The 24,894-nt window shown below is 42.2% G+C and overlaps 1 protein-coding gene across 1 annotated transcript in view; it reads left to right on the forward strand.

Moving 5' to 3' along the window:
• The window catches only part of LOC135107506 (putative neural-cadherin 2), a 97,053-nt gene extending 72,562 nt beyond the window's left edge, over window positions 1-24,491 (forward strand). Inside the window, exons 8-21 of the mRNA XM_064017458.1 lie at window positions 2,362-2,591; window positions 6,421-6,587; window positions 8,348-8,531; window positions 9,092-9,433; window positions 12,346-12,498; window positions 13,814-13,962; window positions 16,444-16,891; window positions 17,608-17,847; window positions 18,255-18,593; window positions 18,729-19,053; window positions 19,323-19,512; window positions 20,138-20,376; window positions 20,955-21,290; window positions 23,873-24,491. Of these exons, the coding sequence (XP_063873528.1) occupies window positions 2,362-2,591; window positions 6,421-6,587; window positions 8,348-8,531; window positions 9,092-9,433; window positions 12,346-12,498; window positions 13,814-13,962; window positions 16,444-16,891; window positions 17,608-17,847; window positions 18,255-18,593; window positions 18,729-19,053; window positions 19,323-19,512; window positions 20,138-20,376; window positions 20,955-21,290; window positions 23,873-24,060 (3,530 nt within the window). The 3' untranslated portion in view covers window positions 24,061-24,491. The remainder of the gene's footprint in view (window positions 1-2,361; window positions 2,592-6,420; window positions 6,588-8,347; window positions 8,532-9,091; window positions 9,434-12,345; window positions 12,499-13,813; window positions 13,963-16,443; window positions 16,892-17,607; window positions 17,848-18,254; window positions 18,594-18,728; window positions 19,054-19,322; window positions 19,513-20,137; window positions 20,377-20,954; window positions 21,291-23,872) is intronic.
• The last annotated feature ends 403 nt before the right edge of the window (window positions 24,492-24,894 follow it).

Genomic DNA, 24,894 nt, shown 5'->3' on the forward strand with positions numbered 1-24,894 from the left:
ATTTACTGCAGTTTTCAAGGCTACAATCATGACTCTACACAAGGGCTCTGCATCATTAATGGGGAAAAAGAAACACTGTCGAGGACCTAATAAATCACATCTGGCCTTTGAATCAAGTCCCTATGATAACTCCAAGCATCTCAAGGTACACTGTGGTTTTCAAGGCTATTTATATGTTTCTGTCAATAGTATCATAAACACTCAGCATCACCAGTAGGAAAAAAACGTCCTTGAAAAGTCAATTACTCTGTGCCCTTTAAATTATGTTGTTATGAGTGTCCAGAGCGTCTCAAAATACAGGCCCTTGTTTCTGATGCCTTGCTGTCGCTGGTACACTACCGCGCGGGTTAGGAAAAGCCGTGTGTGCGTGTTGTAGCGACGACCGCCAGCGTGACGGCAGGGAAATAGCTTCGCCTGTGGCTTAATTTCGGAAAGGGTCACTTAAAAACAAATCGGATTTTCCTTTTTTTTCTTTCTTTTTTTAAATTGTGCTTGTTTTTATATTGATTTTTTTACCTTTTATTTATTTTTTTCTTACATTTATTCTTCAGTAATTTTTATTCAACGTTATTTTTTGTCGCATTACCCAAATGCACATTATACTGTTCGTCATTTTTATTTAAAGTTTGTCTTTTTCTCTGGTAGATGAGTGTGTGTGTGTGTGTGTGTGTGTGTGTGTGTGTGTGTGTGATTTTTTACCTGTGTCTACACTTGAAACTATATAGAATAAACATAAAAGTTGCTTAACTCAGGATTCTCGAAAGGTTATGTATTGAAGGAAATGGAAATGTGAAGTTCAGCAGCGTGGAAGGAGCGACACTTAAAGATACGCTGTTATTGCCTGACTGAGAGACCCGCACTGCTAATTCGGTGCTCATTTCACGGATATTGCCTGCAAATATTGTATTCACGTCAATCACAGTAATTAACAAACCTACATGACCACTGGTGTGCAATACCCTCGCAGGGAAAATATTTGAATCATCCCTAATGGAATGAAAACTTCACAGCCCTGTACTGTATACAAATGTGTGCTGCCAATGATACTTAGGAAATAAATTTGAACCGAAAGTCTTAACTAACGGTATTTCACGCTAGTAGGACGGGTCTCGCTACAGATTAGATAGTGTTAAGATGAAGTACTATGCTTTTTAAAAGATAGTACTTGCATCAAAGAGTTTCTTAGATTAAAAAGGTGAAGGTTTCTGTGGAGACCGGGACTTGTGATGTTTGTTCTGGTACAGTGCGTGTTATCATTATTGTTTGCAAATGCTTTACAATGAGGGGGAACTCTTTAATATATAATATAAATCCTCCTATCACATAAATAAAAACGTTCATAAACTTTACCTAATCACGATGTTTCCCGCAGGTAGCACTGTTGTCTCATTACAGGCAGGCAAAGGTACTTAACATTTATAGACTCGCCATTATTTTCTTTTTCCTGTAAGATAATTAGAACTTGCATCAAGGTGTTCTTGACAATGAAAAGCATGTAATTTTTTTTTTCACATGTCAGAGTGGCAGGCTAAATGCACAAAAAAAAATAATAGAATAATAAAATAGTTAAATTAATGAAATAAACAAAATTCTCATGATCTCGCCCTTAAAAAAAAAAGTAGAAATAAAAAAAAAACAGGAAAACCAGAAGTGTCAGCCAGTTTAGTTTTTGTAGATGTCTTGATGCTTCTCTTCTGAAGCCGTTCAAGTCCGTTCAATATAGAAACGGAAGGGGAGAGCAGGTACAGAGACGCTTGGTTAAGTGTGTGTGTGTGTGTGTGTGTGTGTGTGTGTGTGTGTGTGTGTGTGTGTGCGTGCGTGTGTGCGCTTCAGATGTCAGCGTCGTTATTTTTTTCATATTGTACCATGAGAGCAATTTTCTTTACCATTTATTTATTACCCCACCCCTCTGTATGCATCGATACTAATTAATGCAGGTCTCTATGGATGAGGGAGCCTGACGTGTGTGTGTGTGTGTGTGTGTGTGTGTGTGTGTATGTATGTATGTATGTATGTACATATACTTACCATACATCACCATCATTACGTTATGTCACAATAGATTGTATACCTTTCATTAAAAAGCCCGTATTCCTGGTTGAGGTTGTTGCTCTCCTGAACGTTGCTGGGAGTGTGCAAGAGTCTGGGGAAGTGTGGCGTTAAAGCAGTTCGTGTATCAGCCTAATTCCACAGGTCAGGATTACACAAACTATGTATTTATTCTTTTTTTTTTTTTTTTTTCTATCTGTAACCTTCAATTTCAGATTTTGTCTCTATAACCTGCTTCATTTCCAGGCTTCGTCTCCTTAACCTGCTTCATTTACAGGGTTCGTGTCAGTTTGTAATCTGCTTCATTTCCAGGCGTGGAGGAGGAGGAGCAGGAGGAGAAAGCGGTGACGGGGCGGGGCGGGGCGAGCCTGTGGACGGTGAGGCCGCTGGACAGGGAGAGGCAGAGGCGGCTAGAGGTGCGGGTGGTGGTGTCTGACGCTGGTGGTCGCGCCGCCTCCCACGTGGTGGTAGTCGTGGTGGGCGACGTGAATGACCACCCCATGGCGCCCGCCACCAAGACAGTGTACTGGTGGCGCACCCAGGTGAGAGAAAGAGACGCACCCAGGTGAGAGAGAGAGATAGAGAGAGGGAGAGAGAGTGGGGAGGATCCTCCGGTGGTTAAAGTAATGCGTTTGAGCCTCAAAGTAAGAACGTATTTCACTGGTCTCTTTACAACATCCACAGGGGTCATTGTTCTGTCGTCTACATATTAACTACATTTATTGACTATTAGTAGTTAGTGGACAGCGGTTATTGGTGTGTGCGTGTGTGTCTGCGTGATGTGCGGGCAGGTAGAGTTGATGAGCCTAAGGGGCGAGGAGGTAGTCAAGGAGGAACACTACCATTCCTTGGGTATGAGAGTGAAGGAAGGAAGCCGTCATGTGATAAGTATCCTCTCGTGTGCGCCACGCCTCCACTCCTCCTTTACGTAACCTATTCATTTACTTTGTCGTGATTGATCATTATTATGTCTCGGTTTTGTTTATTGTGATTGATATGTTATTTTGTATGAGGCACTGACTAACCTCGACAGCTAATCGCTACCGCACGATTAGTTTAATCTAATACATCGATCTTATCATTTAATTCATCGGCATTCTTTATTTATCAGCTCACTTTATTATCATTGTGTGTGTGCTCATGATTCTTTGTTGGCTCATTATATTAAGGAATTTATTGTTGTTCCGTTCATTCCCTCGAATCCCGTGTTTGTGATACAGTCGGATCGTTTTGCTTCGCCACACTGCTCCTCATCCCTATTTCATATTTCTCTTTTCATGAAACCACATAATTAATGCAAACTCGCTATCCCCCGACTGTGTTGCGACATTATCTATAAATGGACACTTAAAAATATACGATCTTCCGAGTCCCTTTTATTATTATCTTCCCCTTACGGAGTCTTCCCTTCCCATATGCTGCCGCGAGCAATTTGTGATCCCCTTTGTTCCCGTCCACCAGCCCCATAACCCTCATGTCTCTCCCTGTTACTCTCTCTCATTCCTCTCTGCCTGTAGACTGTAGATCTTTGAGTGGACCGTCTGCCTCACTGCATCCTTCACGGGACTCTCCTCCTCCATTCCCATACGCCCATACCACTTCAGTCTCGCTTCTCGTGACTCAATGGACCAGATCCTGAAATACTTCTACGCAGCTCCATTACTTTTGAAAGGCTCTATTTAGTTAGTCAGACGGGCATTTAAGGGTGTTTTTAAGGTTCTAGTAATAGATTGACAAGATTTTTTCATCATTAGCAGGGGAAACACTTTTCAGTGTCACATAGTTGCTCTTCTTCTTCTCGTGTCAGCCTTTTACTGTGCTATTCTGTCTCTTCCACTGGTAGTTAGTATAGGATAGTTATACAAATAGCCTTGTAGGGATCTCAAGCTCTGTTAGTGTTTGTCTTCCTTTTATGTAATCCTTTGTACAAACACCCTCACGACCCTCATTAGTGTAGGGAGGATGTTTGGGAACTAGTGAGATGGAGGGATGGAACTGGGGTAGAACTGTAAAGGATTGGAATCACAGAGGGAGATACAAGGGACAGAAACAACAGGAGGAGACTCGTACATGGCGCCAACCCCTGGCTGGGGAAACGGCGAAAGGAGAACAAGTCGTAGTCTGTTCTCACCTTTGAATCCTAGTTTAATATATTTTGTCATTTCCTGCAATTCATATGTAAACCGCTATTATTTGTGGCATTGCTTTGATATTTCGCCTTGAATTTACAGAATACGAAAGGCGCAACGAGTGAATTAATTTCGGGCTGGAAGTCATGCTGGTGTTGAACGTGGGGATTGTACAATAAATACTTGGTCAAGGCTTGGTAGGCTGGTAATACAATACACGGTAATAGAATACTTGCTCAAGGCTTGGTAAGGGAATACTTAGTCGAAGTTTGATAATGAAATACTTGGTCGGTGTTTGATCAAGGTTTGGTCAGTGTTTGGTCGTCAGAGCCTGTCTCCTCTCCAGCATGAAATGTGGAGTCTGAAAATAAATAGAAAAAAAAAAATGACTTCCAATAAACATCTTGCTATACAAATACTAACCTCCAATGAAAATACATGTATATAAAAAAACAATAATAAAATCGAAGGTCTGAGTCTGTATTATCACGAGCACGAATAATAATAATAATAGAATAAATTAATAGACAAATAAATACGACTGACATCCAATAATAAAAACCAAAATCATACATAATATTAAATTCAAAAATACCAAAATAAAAAACTTAAAAAACCTGAAGGTCAGACTTACAATACTATTCCCAATATTTCTAACAATTCAAATATTTCCCTTCACTCACCACGCCTGTCCCAGTAACACCTGTTATTTTGCGGCCGTGAAAGAAATGATCTCATAAATCCCCAGGAACGAGCGAGCCACACCCTCAGTCTTGTCATCACCGCGGCAAATTTTCCTCGTCGCTCGTAAATCTGTCAGCACACAAGGCGACGTCCGGGGAAGAGAGGGAGGCCGCCCCTTCGCTCCTTTGTTGCTCATAGATAAATGTTTAGTCATCACTTCCTGTTGCAGAGGAAAGTGGCCGACTTAATCTAGACTTTACAAATCAGTGAATGTTGGTTTAAATGCAATGGAGCAACACACACACACACACACACACACACACACACACACACACACACACACACACACACACACACACATAATTTTATATAAAGTATTAACAGGATGGATAAAGTTTCAAGAATACGAGAGGTGCATTAAATTCAACCCCCCACCCCCACCTCTTCCCACCATTTCCTGCCTCCGAGAAGTAAATATAAGTAAGGAAGCGATGTAATGCAATAAAGTCCCTGTGAAAAGTTTTAAAGTGAGATGTAAAAAGAAAAAAATATAATAAAACTGAAATTCCATTATCTTAACTCTCGACAGATTTACAGATGGGGAATAAAAAAAAAATCGAGAGAGGAAGAAGAGAGAAGGAAAAAGACAACAAACTAATTGAATCTTGGCAGGAATAATTTTATTCATAACACATATTGAATAATTTTCTGTGAAGCGTTTTCTTTTTGTTTGTTTTTGACGGGGGAGACTAAGATTTACATTTTTTTTTTTTTTACGAGCTCACTAATGTTCATGCTGAGGTAATGTTAACCTTTGAACTTTTATATTTAAATCAGTGAATAATTTTACTTTTAACACAAACTGAATCATTCTCTGCGAGCCGTTTTCTCTTTTCAGGATTTTAAAGAGGAACTAAGGTAGATATTTATGGAGTATTTCTGTCTCTCCACTTGGGGTGGATGGGACTAAGAGATGAATGATATAAGAATATAACAACATGAGGGTTGCTGCAATAAGCCATCAGGCCTGCACGTGGCAGTCCCTGTATGAAACATGCGTGTCTGTTTCCACCTGTCATCCTCATCCATAATGTCGTTTGATGTTTTAAAGGTCCCTAATGACTCAGCACTAACAAATTGGTTACTCAGTCTGTTTCATTCGTTAACCACTCCATTTGAGATTAAATTCCTTTTCGTTCTCATATATATATATATATATATATATATATATATATATATATATATATATATATATATATATATATATATATATATATATATATATATATATATATATATATATATATATATACTTTATCAACATTAAACCACTTATTTCTTCTCATATCCTGATTACTGACCCTGAGAATTTTATATCCATTTTCTTCGAAGTTCTACTGTAGGCTACAGCAACTTTAAGGAAAAACAAAAGGATTTAAAAGGTGTGTGTGTGTGTGTGTGTGTGTGTGTGTGTTGCCTTGTCTGGGTTACACCGTGTGAATATAGCCGTCCTGATACAACATGTAGATAGATAAGTAGACTTCCTCTCGCATTACAGGGAGGGAGATCAGAGGTTGCCTTGGGGCGCGTGCACGTGGCTGACCCCGATGACTGTGACCTGGCTGACAAGACTTTCCGCTGGGCCAGCCTGCCTCCGCCCGCCCTCTTCTCCCTCAACCCCAACACGGGCGCCCTCTTCGCTTCCCCGCACCTGCAGCCCGGCATGTGAGACACACACACACACACACACACACACACACACACACACCGAGAGAGAGAGAGAGAGAGAGAGAGAGAGAGAGAGAGCAGTAATTGACACTCACGTTATTCTAATAATTTTTTTCATTATTATTTCTGTATTAGCCATGCTTTCTATGGTTGGAGTTTATTACTATCACTACAACAACAGCAACAACAACAACAACAACAACAAGTTATAATACCAGCCTGCACTACAACAGTTACCACGTTTATGATTGCACCCTCACGCAAAGACATTAACTGGGCGAAGTTCAACCATAATACTGATTGCCTGGTTGTCCTTACACACACACACACACACACACGGTTCGTATCCTCCTCCACTGTTTTCCTTAGCAGGTTTTTCCCTTTTACAATCAACCACAAATGAAAGAGACTAAAAGAAAGACTTCATTGGCTGATTCCTTTATTTCTCTTTCTGCTTCTTGTTTAGGAGTGATGCTGTAAATAACTTTTGTTTCTTTTTATTTGTTTCTTTTTATCTTTCTTTCTTTAGATTTTTTTCATTTTTTTCATTTTTTCTCTTCCTGTTTCCTATTTTTTTCTATTTCCTTTTTTTTAGCTACTCTCCGTTTGTCATGTTTTGGGAGAAATATTGTACAAGCTTTTTTTTTCCTTTTTCTTTTTTTTTCTTTTTCTCTCTCTTCCTGTTTCCTGTGTGAAAGAGATGGTGTAAACAGGATTTTCCTTTTTTTTCTGTTTATCTGTCGATTATTTTGCTCTCTCTCTCTCTCTCTCTCTCTCTCTCTCTCTCTCTCTCTCTCTCTCTCTCTCTCTCTCTCTCTCTCTCTCTCTCTCTCTCTCTCTCTCTCTCTCTCTCTCTCTCTCTCTCATAAAACAACATTCCCCTCATTATGTTAACCTTACAAACTCAACGGCTGCCTTCCCTTTCCCTTTCACCTGTCAGTACAATACAGTCAATAACACAAGTAAGTTTAAAGACGATACTCTGAAACAACAACATATTATAAAACACTTCTGCCCGCATCTCGACCACTTTCAAAACGCTCTAGTTGAGGTGACACCGAGTTTTTAAGGGTGTTTTTATGGTTAAGTGACAGATTAACAAAATTTCTACATTTAACAGAAGAAATGTTCTTGATAACCCGTCTAATCATCTCGATGGCCTTTAAAAATGGTCGGAGTGAGCGAGTAAAGCGTTTCGGAATTTTGGTAGAGTGTGGTCGAGTTGCCAGCTTCGGGGCGCCAGGAGCGTATAAAGCTTCATTGTTGCTCTTGTGTTTCACTGTCTGGCTCACTCCTCTGTGTCTGGTTGCTGGGGATAATTAGGTTCCTTTCATTCTTATTTGATTTTGTTAATTACAGTCCTGTTTTCCTGAGCCGCCCCACTGTATGGTCTATCTCTGTTTCCTCTTACCTGTTGTGCTTTCGTTCTTTTCTCTCACCCACGTCTCTCTCTCTCTCTCTCTCTCTCTCTCTCTGTGTGTGTGTGTGTGTGTATGATATTGATTCTCTTTTTTTTTTCATGTATTTTGCTGTCCTTCCCTACACTCTTCTTTTTTCTACGTCTGGAAACTTGCCGCCCTCCTCTCTCTCTCTCTCTCTCTCTCTCTCTCTCTCTCTCTCTCTCTCTCTCTCTCTCTCTCTCTCTCTCTACATGCGGCGTCACAAAATCAATCAATCAGTCAATAATTTAATCAGTCAGGCAGTCAATCAATCAATCAATCGCTCATTCATCCACTCACTCATCTTTACTCTCCCAGGTACGAGCTCCGCCTCTCCGTCAGTGACCGGGCGTGGGGACAGGCAGGCGTGGAGGCCAATGTGACTGTGGTGGTGCGCCCTCTCACGCCCAGAATGCTACGCCACGCCATCTACCTCACCCTCACCCCGGCTGCCCATGCCTCCGCCACGCCCACACGCCTGCTGGAGGGATGGACGCCGCTGGTGAGTCAAGGCCAAGAGACATGTTTTCTAGCCAGTCTTCAGAAACTGTATTCAAAGGCCACAGTGTTTATTCGCCGGGTTCTCATTTATGTTTCCCCATTTGATTATGTAGAAATCTTGTTTATATGTTAATAGAATTGTAAAAACACCCTTGAAACCCTTGTCACTGCAACTAGAGCCTTTTGAGGGTAGTGGAAGTGAGACGCAGAAGTGTTTCAAAATAATGTCCAAAGAACGATATTCTAAAACGTATCTACGCCGCACCCTGATTACTTTCAGTAGGCTCTACGTATATGAAGTCACACAGGCTTCTAAGGTGTTTTTTTACGGTTCTAGTGACAGATAAACAAGAATCCTACATTGTTGACAGAAATACTCTCGAGAACCCGGCTAATCATCTTTGTGATCTTTGAAAATAGTGTAGTTTGAGAGCAAAGCCTTTCAAAATACTGGCCTTAAAATGTCAGTGATTGGTGTTTTCTTTAAGGTAAGGAGACGGATTGTGTGTGAAAGAGAGAGAAGACTCGTAATACCTGTCTGTCGTTTTATTCATATTACAGAAAAATGGAGGACTGCTAGGTCGTCTCCTGAAGGCTGTGGAGGAGGTAGTGGTGGAGGAGGACGGGCGGGAGGAGGTCGTCCGGGCAGAAGTCATCAGTTTATACGATCACCCGCCGCCTCCCAGTATCCCCACCCACATCCCTCATCCCCGCCCTCCTCCCTCTGACTTTTCCACCTCCTACCCCCTTCCCCAGCCCGCCCATGCCCCGCCAGACTGCCAAGGCGACGCGGGAGTGGGCGGAGGGTCAGTGGTGTGGGTGTGCGTGCGAGGGGCGGCGGCGAGAGGCGGGTTCCTACACCCAAACAAATTAAAGGGTCTTTTGGCGCTGCACAGACACCAGGTGAGTCTAAAAGTGTGTGTGTGTGTGTGTGTGTAGGAGCGTAAGATAACTGCTTTCCGTCCGATAAGCGAGGTTCAGCAACGGTGGATCTGGTTATGAAATGGATGGGTGAACCGTCTCTGCACGTATACTCGAATGCAAATACTGTTAAAAAAACAATAAAATAAAAATACTATGTGTGTCAAACTCCGCCGCTTTGCCAGGAAAGTGAATGCAGGCCAAACTGCCGCTCAGATCCATATCAAGGCAGTTTACATACATATTCAAAGCTTAAATTTCAATCCATTTACTGCGTGACCGAAGGCAGGGGGTAGAAAATGCTTAATGGTGAGTCTGCTAGCACTTCTTGATATAGACGCCGGAAATGAACAACTTCTACGATGTTACACGTAAATACTTGTTACTCACACCCCTCCAACCCTCCCTGTCCCCTGCTGGCTGCCGGAAATAAGCGACTTGGGTACTCTCCGCGATAACAAGTACGTGCACTCACCGCCGAGTTTGCAGGAAAGAGCCGCTCTTACTGCTAATCTAGTTGGTAAGGGAGAGAAAATGGTCAACGATCCGAGCTTGACTTGAAACTAATTAAGAGGAATAAAAACCCATTCCGACCCGCGTGAAGCCAGACGGGATGGCGGGCGTTGGCCGGGCGTGGTGAGGGGACTGTGCTGCTCAAAGAACGTTAATTAAGTTTGTTCCCAACGCCAAACACACGAGAGCAGTAATGCCGCGCATGTGCCGCTGTTTTGCGTTGTAAATAAACCGTTGTTCTTTCCCAGGGATACACAAAAAGACACGTCGAAGGAATCCTCCAAAGGAAGGTGCTGTTAAACAACATGGGATTCCTGAGAGTTTAGTCCTTGTGATAGTTACGTTAGTACGCGATATACCATGTGCAGGACGTCCTGGAAGAGACCGAACGCTGCAAGGCACGTGGTGGCGCCTCACTAAATGGGAAGTGTTACTGCTGGTTGGGTATTTCGTGTGTAACCTGAAGTTAAAACCTTGAGTGGGGAAGAACACACGGCTGTATTACTGGCATGAGGGTCAGAGCCGAACTCCACAACCGATCACGTGAGCTTCTCTACCTGACGCTGAATACGACTACGTGTTTTCTTCCTACTTAGAATACGGCTCTGGATGTGCCCGAAATGCTTAATTTGCAACAGCATTTCCCGTTTGGTCAGCCCGCCATCACGTGCCTGTTTTGCGTATCCTTGGGAAAGAACGGCAATTATTTACTAGAAAACAATTGCACATGCGTACCACTTCTGTTTTTGTCATGTGTTAAGGTACAGGCAGAGGATCTCGTTTGTTGCAAGGTTGAGCTCTGACTGCCATATTAGCAATTCCCAGGTTTGCATTACAGCTAATCCTTGCGTAAAGGTGTGCAACACTCAATCAATTGCGTTGGCGCAGGCCAGGTAGCACCACCCTCTCCGGTCCGCGGCATGTGGAGTATGTGAGTATAGCACGGCGGTCAGTTCCTTTCTCCGCCGCCTTCACGTTCCCAGTCTAGCCATTCGGTACCCATATTAGGGCTGGTACCCATATTAAGGCTCGGTGAACCTAGGAGCGGATAATCGTCCCAGAAAAATCCCGGTCGAGACCAAGATTCGAACTCGGAACTTGCATTGCGGTCACACATAAACAGGAGACTGACCAATTACCAAGTATGTACAAATAGTAACTACTGCAACATCAAATCCCTAATGAGAGAACGAATCAACTAACGACCCTAAAATACAACATTACAACCACTTAACTACACTACAGTCCACTTGCTCTTTTTCGTTCACTCACTAGGAAGCTAAGTAGTCTCTAGCTTCTCTATTCCCTGTTAACCCCCCCTAGAGAAAAGCACGCCACACGAAGAGGAGTCCCGGTGAGAAGTGAAGGCATTGCTTTGCTGAGTATCATCATGTCACGTGCTTATGGAGATGTCTCTGCTACCGTGGAATGTTGCCATTACATATAAGTCTGTAGATATTGCAGATTGTTTTTAAAGAAAGTACATGACTAGCTGGGGTCACGGAGACTGAGGGTTGCATCATCATCATACTCGAGCATAAATATTTGCACTAATGCAGGTAATACAGGTAGCGATGGTGAGCACCGCTGAATATAGTAAATTTTAAGTCTCAAATGTAGTAATGTTTGTTGTGTAGATTATTAAGGGTGATAAGTAGGTAGGTTGCCAGAGTTCGATGATCCAACTTTGTCCCCGTCACCGTAACCCGTCCACTCTCAAAGCATGGGCCATACGTATGCATTTTCACCGAGATCAACCTGTGCTCATCATTTATCTGACTTGATGAGACGGTACAAGATGAAGAGACAAGAAAGGACAAAAATAAGTTGAGAAGTTAACATACATTTTGCGAAACTAATTTGGGGTGCTCCGGTCAGGGTTCGTCACAGTGGATCAGCCTTTTCCAACGTGGTCTCCTGCGCCTTCTTCAGTCACAGCCAGTAGAAACATATCCTCTATCACAACATCCATCGACTCTCTATTTGATCTTCCTCTTTCTCTTACCGGATAGATCCAACTCCAGCATCCTTTTCCCCACGCACGGACCCCCTCGCTTTTCTCGTGACACGCCAAAACCACCTCAGTCACGCCTTCAACAATCACATCTTCTTTCACAACATCCATAAACTTTCCATTCTCTCTCTCTCTCTCTCTCTCTCTCTCTCTCTCTCTCTCTCTCTCTCTCTCTCTCTCTCTCTCTCTTGCAGGGTAAATCCATCTTCAGCATCCTCCTCCCCACGCACACATTCTTCGTCCCTCCTTCTGACACTCCCAAATCACCCCAGTTTCTCAGAATACTACAATACAATACAGAGCAACTCAGAAATTTAGTGTTCAAGGAAAGCTGCGGTGCTCACAAGACTCCTTCTTTTGGCCACAGCTTGAGGCAGCCGTGGGACTGAGGGTGGAGGTTGGGTTGGGCGGCTGGGGCGGCGAAGAGTCGGAGACAGCACCCGGGCGGCCCCAGGAAGAAACCACGCCCCCTCACCCCTCACCAGCGGCCTCCCTCACCCCCCTGACCCATCGCCTGCAGGTTAGTGTGTGCGAGCGAACTCTGAAGGAGGAAGTGAAAGAAAATTAAATGGAAATGTATGAGAAATAATACTTCTCAGTACATTTACTCTATTTTGGTGTGAGAAAATAGTGAATAATATTTGGGGAGAGAGAGAGAGAGAGAGAGAGTGTGTGTGTGTGTGTGTGTGTGTGTGTGTGTGTGTGTGTGTGTGTGTGTGTGTGTGTGTATTCAGCTTATGTCCTCCCTTTACGTGATTAGTATAAGTAATGTTTTCTATAATTTTTAGTTTTCACACGTGCATTTGTATGAATGACAATATAATGAAGATTAGGTTCTCCTGGATGACACGAAGACTGAGGGAGGAGAAAGAGGAAGAGGAGGAGGAGGGGATAGATTGAAATTGTTATTAAGTAATGATAAGGAGGAGATCAGGTGCTTGACTTCCACTCAGCTATGGTGGTTAATATAAGCACATGAAAATACAAGAAAATAAGGGAAGCTGCAATAAGCCGTCAGACCTACACGAGGCAGTCGCTGTATGAAACATGCCTTTATATTTCCATTTGTCACCTTCATTAATAAAGACGTGTAATTTTCTTTTAAAGCTCCTTGATCGCACTATCGCAGTAATCAACCACTCTATTTGAGAATCAGCTCTTCCTATCTCTTATTCGAAGCTAATTTTGTCAATCTTGAACTTAATATATTTTGTCTTATCCTAATAACTGACCCCGAGGATTTTGTTTTGTTCGCTTTATATCGCCTATACCACGTAAAGACTTCTATCAGATCTAAAGACCTCTATAACGTATAAAACCATTTGTTGATGATATTCCCTTTCATCCTCACGTTCTTTTTACTGTTCTTCTTCCTCTATTTTTCTATTCCCATTTTCCTTTTCTCCATTCTTCTCTCTTACTTGTTCACTGTCATTCTCCTGCCTGTCTTTTTTCTTTTTTTTTTCTCCTATTCTTCTTCCTTCCTATCACTTTTCCCTCTTTCCCTATCTCATTCACTCAACCATTCACCCTCGTTCCTCCCTCTTTCTTCTTCCTTTAATTCTTCATTCTCCATCCACTTTTCATTTATGCATTCTTCCCTCCCTCACTCACTCTCTCATTCTCTCATTCACTCTTTCACTTGCGAATTGGGGTTGGATAGAGAAGCTGGGTGAAATGTGAAGAGGTAGAGTAGGTGGGAAGGGAAGATTGGAGGTTTATAGAGAGAGAGGAAATATAGTAGGAGATATCAAGTTGACGGGCAAACCGACTCTTTCACTTCTTCCCTTATTCATTCACTTCCACACTCGCTAACTCATTCACTCGTTTTCAAGGTAACGGACACAAGTCCCACTGCACTCGTTACGCCGTGCCTCCTGCCCACCCACGCCTGCCGTCGCCCCTCCTACACCACCACCCCCACCTGCATCCACGTCCCCTGTCTGAACGGCGGCAGGTGTGTCAGACTGCATGCAGGCTTCAGGTAAGTGGTAAATATGAAAGAACGTGAAAAAGGTGAGAGGATGGTAAAGGTCAGTAAACCCCTTGCTAAACGAATGATATTTCCTATTACTTTCTAAGACACTTAGAATTTATAATTGATTATTCAGCCAACATTCGCGCGAGGTATGAATCTTTCTTTATATATCCGTAATTATTCAACTCGAAATATTTCGGTACAAAGTAGATTTCTCTCTCTCTCTCTCTCTCTCTCTCTCTCTCTCTCTCTCTCTCTCTCTCTCTCTCTCTCTCTCTCTCTCTCTCTCTCTCTCTCTCTCTCTCTCTCTATATATATATATATATATATATATATATATATATATATATATATATATATATATATATATATATATATATATATATATATATATATATACACACACACACACACACACTTTAACGTTTTTTTACATAATTTGTAATTTAAAAATAAAATGTGAAAGTAAAATTTATTTTTTTACTACTTTTTATTAAAGTTATTTGTTGATATTACTAATTTTTTTTTTGTTGTGTTATACATTTAATACACATTTAATCTTGAAGAAATTGTATTCATGTTAAGGGTAAACGATTTCTCTCTCTCTCTCTCTCTCTCTCTCTCTCTCTCTCTCTCTCTCTCTCTCTCTCTCTCTCTCTCTCTCTCTCTCTCTCTCTCTCTCTCTCTCTCTCTCTCTCTAGCGAAAATGTGTTTCCTCGAAAATATATTTCCTCGCTATATCTAGTTTCAAACGAATATGCTCCAATAATGTCATCCTCCTTTCTCCTATATGGCTGTTACGATGTTACGTAAGGATTTTCTCTTTCTTCTTTTATATTCTGAGTATGGTAATATATATATATATATATATATATATATATATATATATATATATATATATATATATATATATATATATATATATATATATATATATATATATATATATATATATATATATAAAGACCCTCACATCCATATTCTAAAACACTTCGCCACACTCTTCCAATGCATTCAAAAGGCTCGATCTAGTTGAAGTGACTCGTACGGGTTTTTTAAAGGGCTTCTTTTATTCTTTAATTTACAGATAAAGTAAAATCTCCACATTATTATCAGGAGAAACTCTTGAAAACTCTCATATATCCATCTATTTGGCCTTTGAAAATAGTGATGGTGAGAGAGCAAAGCGATTCTGCACACGCAAACACAGGTAAACAATCTAAACATGCATAAACAATGTGATCGATGTTTGGGGCGGATCCCACACATCGATCACATAATTATTTCATTATGAACTTTATTTCTTTTCCCGGAAAGTCTAAAACTGTGTGTGTTAAAACTGTTGATTATTGCAACATATTACTAGCGTCACTAGTTTGCTTAACACTTTTTTTTTTCTTTCTGAAGTCCTCATTAGATGCTTATACTATTTCTGGGGAACAGACCTTCATGAACCACCCAAAATATGGATTGTTTGCGTGTGATAGTATTCGGTCATGAAATGTAGTTAAGAAACAGCTTGGCACAGTTGAAGTGATCAGTCTAAGGTGATATAGTATTAAAGCAAATTAAACGGGAAAATATATCAAAATAAAAGAAGCTGCAAGCCATCAGGTATGAAACATACCCACCTATTTCCATCAAACATCCCATTTATTATTTTTTCTAATCTTCTTTTTTTTAAATTCCCTATTGTTTTACTACATGAATCTCTTCAGATGGAGAAATTTAGTCATTTAGTTGGACAGTGAGTGAACAGGGGAGAGGAGCAACCACTCCTGAAATCTGGTAAAATAGCACTTCTCTTCATCACGAAGGGAGAAAAGTGAAGATATCCCTTGGCTTCAGTTACAGACAGGTCACGACATTTAAAGCCCACGTCTTTTTCCTACAAGTTTAATTACTCATAACAGTTACAGTTACGAAATCTAGCTGGTTCCCCTTGGTTTTCGAAGTGTAGCAATGAGATCAAATTATTAGTAGTAAATCTCTCTCTCTCTCTCTCTCTCTCTCTCTCTCTCTCTCTCTCTCTCTCTCTCTCTCTCTCTCTCTCTCTTCCTGCTTTACATGTTAAGCCTTTGGGGTGTCCCAGGTGAGGCCATTACACATGTATTTATCTAGTTGTATTGTACAGGGTCCTAGCTAAAGCTCCATATCTGCAGTGTATTGTATAGGATCCTAGCTAAAGCTCCATATCTGCAGTGTATTGTATAGGATCCTAGCTAAAGCTCCATATCTGCAGTGTATTGTACAGGGTCCTAGCTAAAGCTCCATATCTGCAGTGTATTGTACAGGGTCCTAGCTAAAGCTCCATATCTGCAGTGTATTGTACAGGATCCTAGCTAAAGTTCCATATCTGCAGTTATCCAATTTTTCTTTATATTTGCTCACACTAACAGCTGTAACCACCACCCCACTTGAACCATTCCACAGAAAACTATATTTCTTGATGTCACCGAGACATTTACTCTTTTTGGCTCCCCTCAGGTGTGTGTGTCCTGGAGGAACAAAAGGTCCGCGATGCAAGAGGCTGACTCGAACCTTCATAGGTGAAGGTTGGCTGTGGTTAGATCCTCTCCCACCGTGTTCTCCCACATCCCTCTCCCTGCATCTGCTCACCACTTCTCCTGATGTGCACCTTCTCTACTCTGGGCCTCTTGGCATTCAGCCGTCCATTCCTCTGGCACTGGCTGAATCTGCTGCCTTTCATGTCTCTTCTGAAGCTCCAGTCACTTCCCCACTTACCTTTTCTCAACCTTCTAGTGGCCCTGATGCCCCCTTGCTCTTGCCACCACCACCACAGTTACAGTTGCAGCTGGTGTCTGGGCAGCCTCGTCTGGACATAAAAGGCCCAGGTGGGTCCATTACTCTACAGCTCAATGCAACGCTCCATGATGGTGTTTGGCACACACTACACCTGCATCTGGATGATCAGGTAGGCTTAACAACACTGCTCATTTGTGAGAGGTACAAGTACATGGAAGCCTACTGGTGATGATTGGTTATTTGGCATGTACAGATAAGGATTGTGCTAGGTGCAAGTCCTCCTGTGTATTGTTGTGATTTTTTTTTTTTCTGTTCTTGTCCTTAAATCACAGTCATAGGTTTTTTTATAAAGTTCATTGAGTGGGTTAGATGCCTAAAATTAGGTTGGAATTTGAATAAATTAATACTTTTAACGGGAGATCTTTTTGAAGACCATTGAAAAGTTCTCCTTGTGTTGTGGTTGTAATTCACAAGTCTGGAGGATCATGTACTTGATGCATGACCGCCAGCCTCACTCTTCCACTGAGGACTTGCTGCTCATGTAGTCCATTGTAAAAGTCAAGCTGAAACCCACACCACACACCTATCCCTGCTTCCTTATCCGTGAATAGCTTTGCACAATGAATGAAATGTATATATTTTCAGCCTGCCAAGTGACAGACAGAGACATTACTGAGATAGTGTTTAAGTGTATTCATTCTTAGGTTTTGTAAACAAATGGTAACCTCCCTGCTTTAACAGTGTGAAATATATGTACGTGCTGTATTCACTACCACTTCGTATATTCTTATCAAGTAATATGGAGGTGTGTGTGTGTGTGCATGTGTGTGTTAAGTCTGAGTACTGTGTTAGCCACACTTTGTAATGCTGGAGTTATGGGTGCAGGGTGTGGACTTGATGGTGGACCTGTGTAGGCATGGCTGGACCAATGACACCTCCGACGACTCTCACTGCCGGGTGCGGAGGACGTGGCAGAGGCAGGCTGGCACAGAGGCATGGGCAGGAGGATGGCTTCTCCAATTGGGTGGCATGGCATGGAGAGGGAATGCAAGTGTGGGTCACTCCCCTCACCCACATGCCCGGCCACTCAGGGGCTGCCTCTCCCATGTCACAGTGAACGGTCAGGTGAGGCAGGGACAGAGTGCTTGGTGGGCCCCAAGTCCATGCAGCCTGGTTAGATATCTACTGTGATGTGGCTGACTTTTGTCTCTAAGCCATTATGAATGTGCATTACATAAGCTTACAATATATCATTCAGCACTTGTATACATTTCACTTCAGATATTGTATAATCAACTTTCCCCAGGCAGCATCACTGGATGTGAGTGTAACACCAATATCCAAAAAGTCATGACATAGGAGGTTAGGTTATATATATTTTAGGATTCAGCCCAGGATCTCATTTCTGTTTACTGTAATGTTGTAGTCTTGGTCATAGACATCCTTTATTGGATAGACTGTAGAGTGTTGGTACATACCGCCCAGTCTCTGTGTAGGGTGGCCAGACCGACTGTCCCGCAGCTGTGTTGCAGGTGATGGACCTGGGGGAGCCACCCCACCACCACCGCACTGCTACTGGCTGCCGACCACAGCAGGCTGCATGCCCTGGTGGCTGTGGGCTGCACGGTCACTGTGTGGGCGGCTTGCATCAGCCCACTTGTCGCTGCGCAGCAGGGTGGGTGGGAACAACTTGCCTTGTGCCCACTTGGCCTGCCACACTTGGTCCTGCCTCATTCATGAAGCTGTCCCTCTCCTTCACACCAGTGCCCCATGAAGTAACCTTCTCTGTGCAGGTCAAGGCTAATGGTGCACCCACTGGCCTGTTGCTGTGGCTCGCTGGCCAGCCACCCTCCCTCGCCCTCACCTTCCATGTGAGTGCTCCCTCCTGGCATCATGCTGGGCCTCCTCATACTGTACTGACAAACATTATCCATATGGTAGCTGCATCTTGAAATAATGAACTCACCCCACCTTTATTGCACCCCCGTCCCCTGCCGCTTGAGAAGCTCCATGCTGGTGTGCCATGTGTGACTCTGGCGGGTGAAGGCTGGAGGCCAAGCGACAGCAACCACCAGGAGGGAGTGTGGGAGGCGTGTGTGGGAGACAGACCGCTGGGGGACAACACGTGGCACCAGGTATCTGGTGGGCGGCGGGGACACAGCCTCCTGCTGATGGTGGATGATGGCATCAGTGAAGACTCCAGGAATGAGAGTGTGATGTTCCACCCTCTGCCACCACTCCATGTGGATCCCTTCAATGGTGTGGTGGTGGGTGGCTTTCCTGAGCTGATGGGCATGGAAGTGCTGCAGGTACAACACGATTTGCATCATGGTAAGTGCTGGTCACATTAGATCTCACTCCTGAACATCTTGCCTGGTTGGTCTGCAAATATGCAGAGGGAGACTTCTGTCTTAAAATCTTCCTCTTGAAAGAATTCTAGTCATAGGAATGAAGAATACAGAATCAGGCAGAGAGTTCCTGAGCTTACATACAGAGATGCATAAATGATGAAACTCTCTCTCTCTCTCTCTCTCTCTCTCTCTCTCTCCAATTTTCACAATGCACACAGGGGCCTCACCCCTCATCCTTCCATCTTGCAGTGTGCCTGGATGACCTACGGATCAGTGGGAGGTCAGTACCACTGCCGCCAGCCACTCACACCACACCCTGGGGTCAGGTCACTGCCTTTCAGGGCTTCAGGGCTGAGTGCCATCTCCCCAACCCCTGCCTGAACACAACCTGTCCTCCACCCTTCACCTGCATCCCAGTGTGGGGCCATCCAAGCTGCAGGTCAGGCATCTTTTTTATCCTCTCCATCTCAATTTATTTCCTCTAATGTTTCTTTCACTGCCTTAGTTTCTCTGTGTACTCTTCTCTTATTCTTTGATTTTTTAATTTTTTCAAAGCTAAAGGCCTGTCCACACTGTCAAGCTGTGCCCGACAGGCACTGTTCGCCTAGCGTGTTCCTCTCGCCCCTGAAGCAATGTTACCAGATGAGGTAAAGGTAAAGACACTATATTATTGGGCGGAGCCAATCACACGCTGTCCTTACCAAGCAAAGACTGCCTGCAATGTACTGCTCTGCACTACTGGAGAAGTGGTTTGGTCTGGCAATTAGTCATTCACTTCCTGTGTTCATAATTTTTCATTTTCCCACGGAATTACAACCACAATCAGAGTTAAAAAAAAACAGACCCCATTGTGTGCAAATAAGCCTCTTCTGCTGGTGGTTTTCATTGCTTTTTTACTTATTCATTTGACATATTCATGTGTATCTTCATCTCAGTGGCAGGGTGCTTCCCATCATGTTAATTTCAGGAGTGTCCCATTTCATAAGCCCATTTACCTACCAGATTCTTTTGTGTATGCGCACGTGCATGCAAATTAGCTATGAACATCTGTCTTCTCTCCACAGCTGCGGCCCAGGGAGAGAGCCAGCCGACCAAGGGTGTCAGGACATTAATGAGTGTGTATGGGGTCCTTGCCTTAATGCTGGCACCTGCATAGAGCAACCCACCTCGTACACATGTCTCTGTGGGCCAGGACACTATGGGGAGAACTGCCAGTGGTCCAAAGTCAAAGTTGAGAGCATCTCCCCACTTGTCTTGGTAGTCACAGCTGCTGCCATCACCATCTTAGTGCTGGTGGTGTTTGGTGAGTGTAGGGGAACCATGCTGGTGGTGTTCGGCAAGTGGGAAGATCCATCCACATGCATGTTTGTTCCTTCAACAGTTCTAGGTTCTCTCAGTAGGTTCTCCTGACTGTGTGGAGTTAAAAGGAGTACACTTTAATATCCTTTGAAGGGAAGTGGTTATATCCCAAGAGGTCACTTTTTTTGTTTTTTGTTCCTTGACTGGATACATTCTAAAGTGTGTGTGTGTGTGTGTGTGTGTGTGTGTGTGCGCGTGTGTGTGGTCCTTTCATCTGCCTTAACTTTCTCAACGTACTCGGTCTTTTCTGCCTTTCTCAGTTGTGCCCATTACAAGCATGATGGCTTTCATTGTATCCTTAAATCTTCCCTTAGGTCTTCCTCTTTCTCTTGCCAGGTAGATCCATCTCCAGCATCCTCCTCATCTTGTCTCTCCCCAAATCAGTGTATATGTATTGTGTGTCTGATGTACTCATTCCATTTTATATACATTCAAAAGACTCAGTGCTTTACTTATTCACAATGTTTTTAATTAATCCAGGAGGAGAAATGTACTGAAAATCTTACATTTTTTCTTCAACAGGTATTATTGGAGTAATGTTGAAACATTGGCATTGCCTTACACAACAACAGGAGGAAGAAGAGGAGATGGAGGAGGAGGAAAAGGAAGACAGACCAGCAGGAATTTTTGTCGACCTACACTGGAAGAAGGACAGGAAACAGAGAACAGAAAGGCCACCAGTGGAGGAACACTACTGGTGGAGGAGGAAAAGAAAGTACAAAGCTCATCCCATTCTTCTGTCTCTCCAGTCACAGTATCCACCACCACCACCACCACCTCCTCCACCTCCGCCTCCTCCATTGCAAGTTCATCCACATTGTCAGTTTGAGGATAAATCATCATCCTCAGATGCAAAAGGTAACTATTGTTCTGTTGCGTGTTTCTTCACTAATCATGCTGAATACATTATAATTATCAGTCTTGCTAGTTTGCTAGTAAGAATTGCAATAACATGAGCATTCCATCAGTCACCTAGCCACTTCAACTGATATGTGCTGTGAATTTCAGTATATAAAATATTCTAGATGGTCAATCTTTCCTCTCAGGACCTTTTGCCACTACTTCAACTTATTATAAATTCAATGAGTAAAGACTTTCAGTACAGGGTGGCTGACCCAGCAGCCTCGACAAACAGGCAAAAATGCATGTTTTTAGTAACTTTTATTGAATGTAAATACAGGGTGTAATGTGAGGAGTTTCTGCAAATACTGAAAGAGGTGAAAGAACATGTAATTCTAAGTAGAAAATGTTGTTCTATACACATACGCATTTTAAGGCTTTGTTTAACCTGACAGATGAGTTGAAAATGTATGGGACTCGCAGGTGTGCTGTATGTGTAGTTATGAGGTGACAGACAGATGGTTGCATTGTTGCAGCTTCAGAGGTGCCACTTAGTCAAATTACGAATGGATTAATCTTATAGTATCTTATAACAAGACAATAGGTATTAAAAAGCATGTAATTTGCCGATAAGCATGACACAACAACACATTATTGCGGTGATTAAAAGTACTCCTGTAAAATGCAATGTGGCATCATCGAAGCGAGGGAGGGTGGGGGAGCGAGTCCGAGCGACCTTGAAAACAGCTGTGATGATGATGCCACGTAGCAATCTTACATGAGTACTTTTAATCACTGCAATAATGTTGTCGTGTAATGCTTATCAGTAAATTACGTGCCTTTTAATACCATTTGTCACATTATAAGATACTGTAATATTCCACAGTTTGGAAAAAAATTAGATTAAACCACTCGTAATTTGACCAAATTGCACATCCGAGGCTGCGACAATACAACCATCTGTCCATCACCACATAGCTACAAGAACAGCACACCCACAAGTCTCATACATTTTCAACTCCTCTGACAGGGTAAATAAAGTCTTAAAATGCATTTGTGTATAGAACATTTTCTACTTAGAATTACACACCTTCTTTCACCTCTTTCAGCATTTGCAAACTCATGTTACACCTTGTATAACCACCCTCTGCATTCATTACTAAATACATACATACATTTTTTTTTCCAATAAACTTTCAATAAACTTTCATTGTGAACAAAATCTTGTATTTTTTTTATAATGCAAGAAAATTTTAACCACAAATTTCATTGTCAAGGTCACAACACAACTACTATATAATATTGATTTTTGTTGCTTCTTTACACCACATCCACCAACCCACTTACTAGAGTCATTACAAGAATAGTTTGTTGGTGTGATGAGAGAGAAGCAGGGGTGGACCAAAATGGTAAGGAGTTATCTCTAGCCATCCTGTATAATGTGTAGGTGTGTGTGTGTGTGTGTGTGTGCATATCTATAGTCACATCTAATTTAATGTTTGTTTGTCTGTTCAGAACTTATTCAGTCCCCAGTCAGTTTATTTTAGCCATAATGCAAGAAGATTAAGTCATTCAACAATATACAGGATATGACACACACTAATATTGGTGGATAAGTGTGGTAAGTAAACATACTGTGGGGAACATGCTGTGGGTCCTGTGGTGAGATGAGAGAGAGAGAGAGAGAGAGAGAGAGAGAGAGAGAGAGAGAGAGAGAGAGAGAGAGAGAGAGAGAGAGAGAGAGAGAGAGAGAGAGAGAGGTTGATGAATCTGAGATGTCATGTATATATTATATTGTTGATCATTTCTGTTTTACAGGTTTACATATATAGTGTTCTCTCTTACACACACACACGCACACACAGTGTGATGTCTACTACTACAGACAGACACACATCCCACCACACTTCATCATGGGATGCCAGCTGGACACACTCCCTACAGCAGTGTCATGCACTGGATCGTCGTCCTGGAGCTGCTTGTCATTCTGAGGAGAGAGAGAGGGGATAGAAATTAGCAACAATTAAATTTTCCATAAGCAATTACTGTTTTCCAGCCACTGTGTATAGAAGTGTGTGCCTACATCAAACCTGTCAACCAAAATAATGCTTGTCTGTCACCTCTTCTCACGGAATTGGAATTTAGTTTCCAGTCACTTAAAGTTACTTTAAGACATAATAATGCAAGAGAGAATAAATTCAACATGTGGGAGATATGTCACACACACACACACACACATACATGCAAACTCACTCATGAATCTGTTTCACACAATTATAATGTAAAATTCTCTCTCTCTCTCTCTCTCTCTCTCTCTCTCTCTCTCTCTCTCTCTCCACACCACAGGATCCACAGTATTGTTCCCCACAGTATGTTTACTTACCACAGTCACACACCACACTCACCCACCAATATTTGGTATGGCATATCCCACAACAAATTTACTCCCTTGTGACTAACTAGAGAGACTCAGTTCAGCAAGAGGAAAGAGAAATAAATTACCTGGAATCTCTCCTTAAGTTCCAACCCTCTTGTTCATGTCAAGTTACTGATGTTATGGGAATACACAAGCTCCTCAAGGTACAACTTTTCACTTCCAGGCGAGATGGTCCGAGGGAGGTCGCTGCGGCCGGGTATCCTAGAGGCCATTGATCTCCTGAGGAATCTTCCCAGCAAGACCAGAGAGAGACCAGAGGAACGAAGAACCAAACATCCTCCCAAGACTTGTATCCCGGAAGATAGCATCCAGGGAGCTCCGGCTGCAGCAATCCTGGAAGACTTGACATGATTAATAAAAGTGATGTGAAGAAATTAAATTTATAATAACCAGAAAATACTTAAGATTTGTACAGCTTAATGATTGTTTTTTTTTCCCCATTAGTTGTCAATGCCTTTGATGTTGTAAAATGTAACGTTTTTATGTCAAGCACAAATCTGCAGGTCTTGGCATCAACAGTTTTTGTTTTCTCCATGAATCATAAAATCTGTAACCAAACAATGTAAAAGAAAGCTGTGAGAAATGTTAAAAGTTTGGGCTGCAATATATTGCATTAACACAGAAAATGAAGAAAATGAAAAAATTCTTGAGAAAGATCTTTACATGAATTTTCAGTTATCAAGAGTCTTTGAAACCTATTGTGTGTGTGTGTAATACATATTAAGTGCCTTATTGTACACTGTTTTATACAAAAAAGTTAATAAAGAAACTGAATACAATAAGAGCTTGTTGATATTGCAACCTTTTCAATTTTGTACTGTGGAATTTTATATCTGCAAGTTGTGATCTTTTTAACAATGAACAAATTTTCTGATCAAAGATCATCCCCAGGTAAGATGAGATGACAATTTACTACAGAGAATTTTCAATAGAATGATGATGTAAAGTGATATAAGAGCAAGATAAGAGGATGACAATAATGTGGAGAAGATACTAAATACAGCAAGGAATCGACCACAGTTTACAAAGAATTTATTACAGGTAGTGGCAGGACAGGAGGATGACGAGAACAACTACACTGAAGAGGAAAAGCAGTAAGAAATCAACCAACATTCACAGAGAAGAAATTCAAGGGCAGTAAGGAGTCAGCTGGCCAAAATTAACAGAGAACTTATTACTGTTAAA

This window comes from Scylla paramamosain, chromosome 2 (assembly GCF_035594125.1).
Source record: "Scylla paramamosain isolate STU-SP2022 chromosome 2, ASM3559412v1, whole genome shotgun sequence".
In the NCBI taxonomy this organism is placed as follows: Eukaryota; Metazoa; Arthropoda; class Malacostraca; order Decapoda; family Portunidae; genus Scylla; species Scylla paramamosain.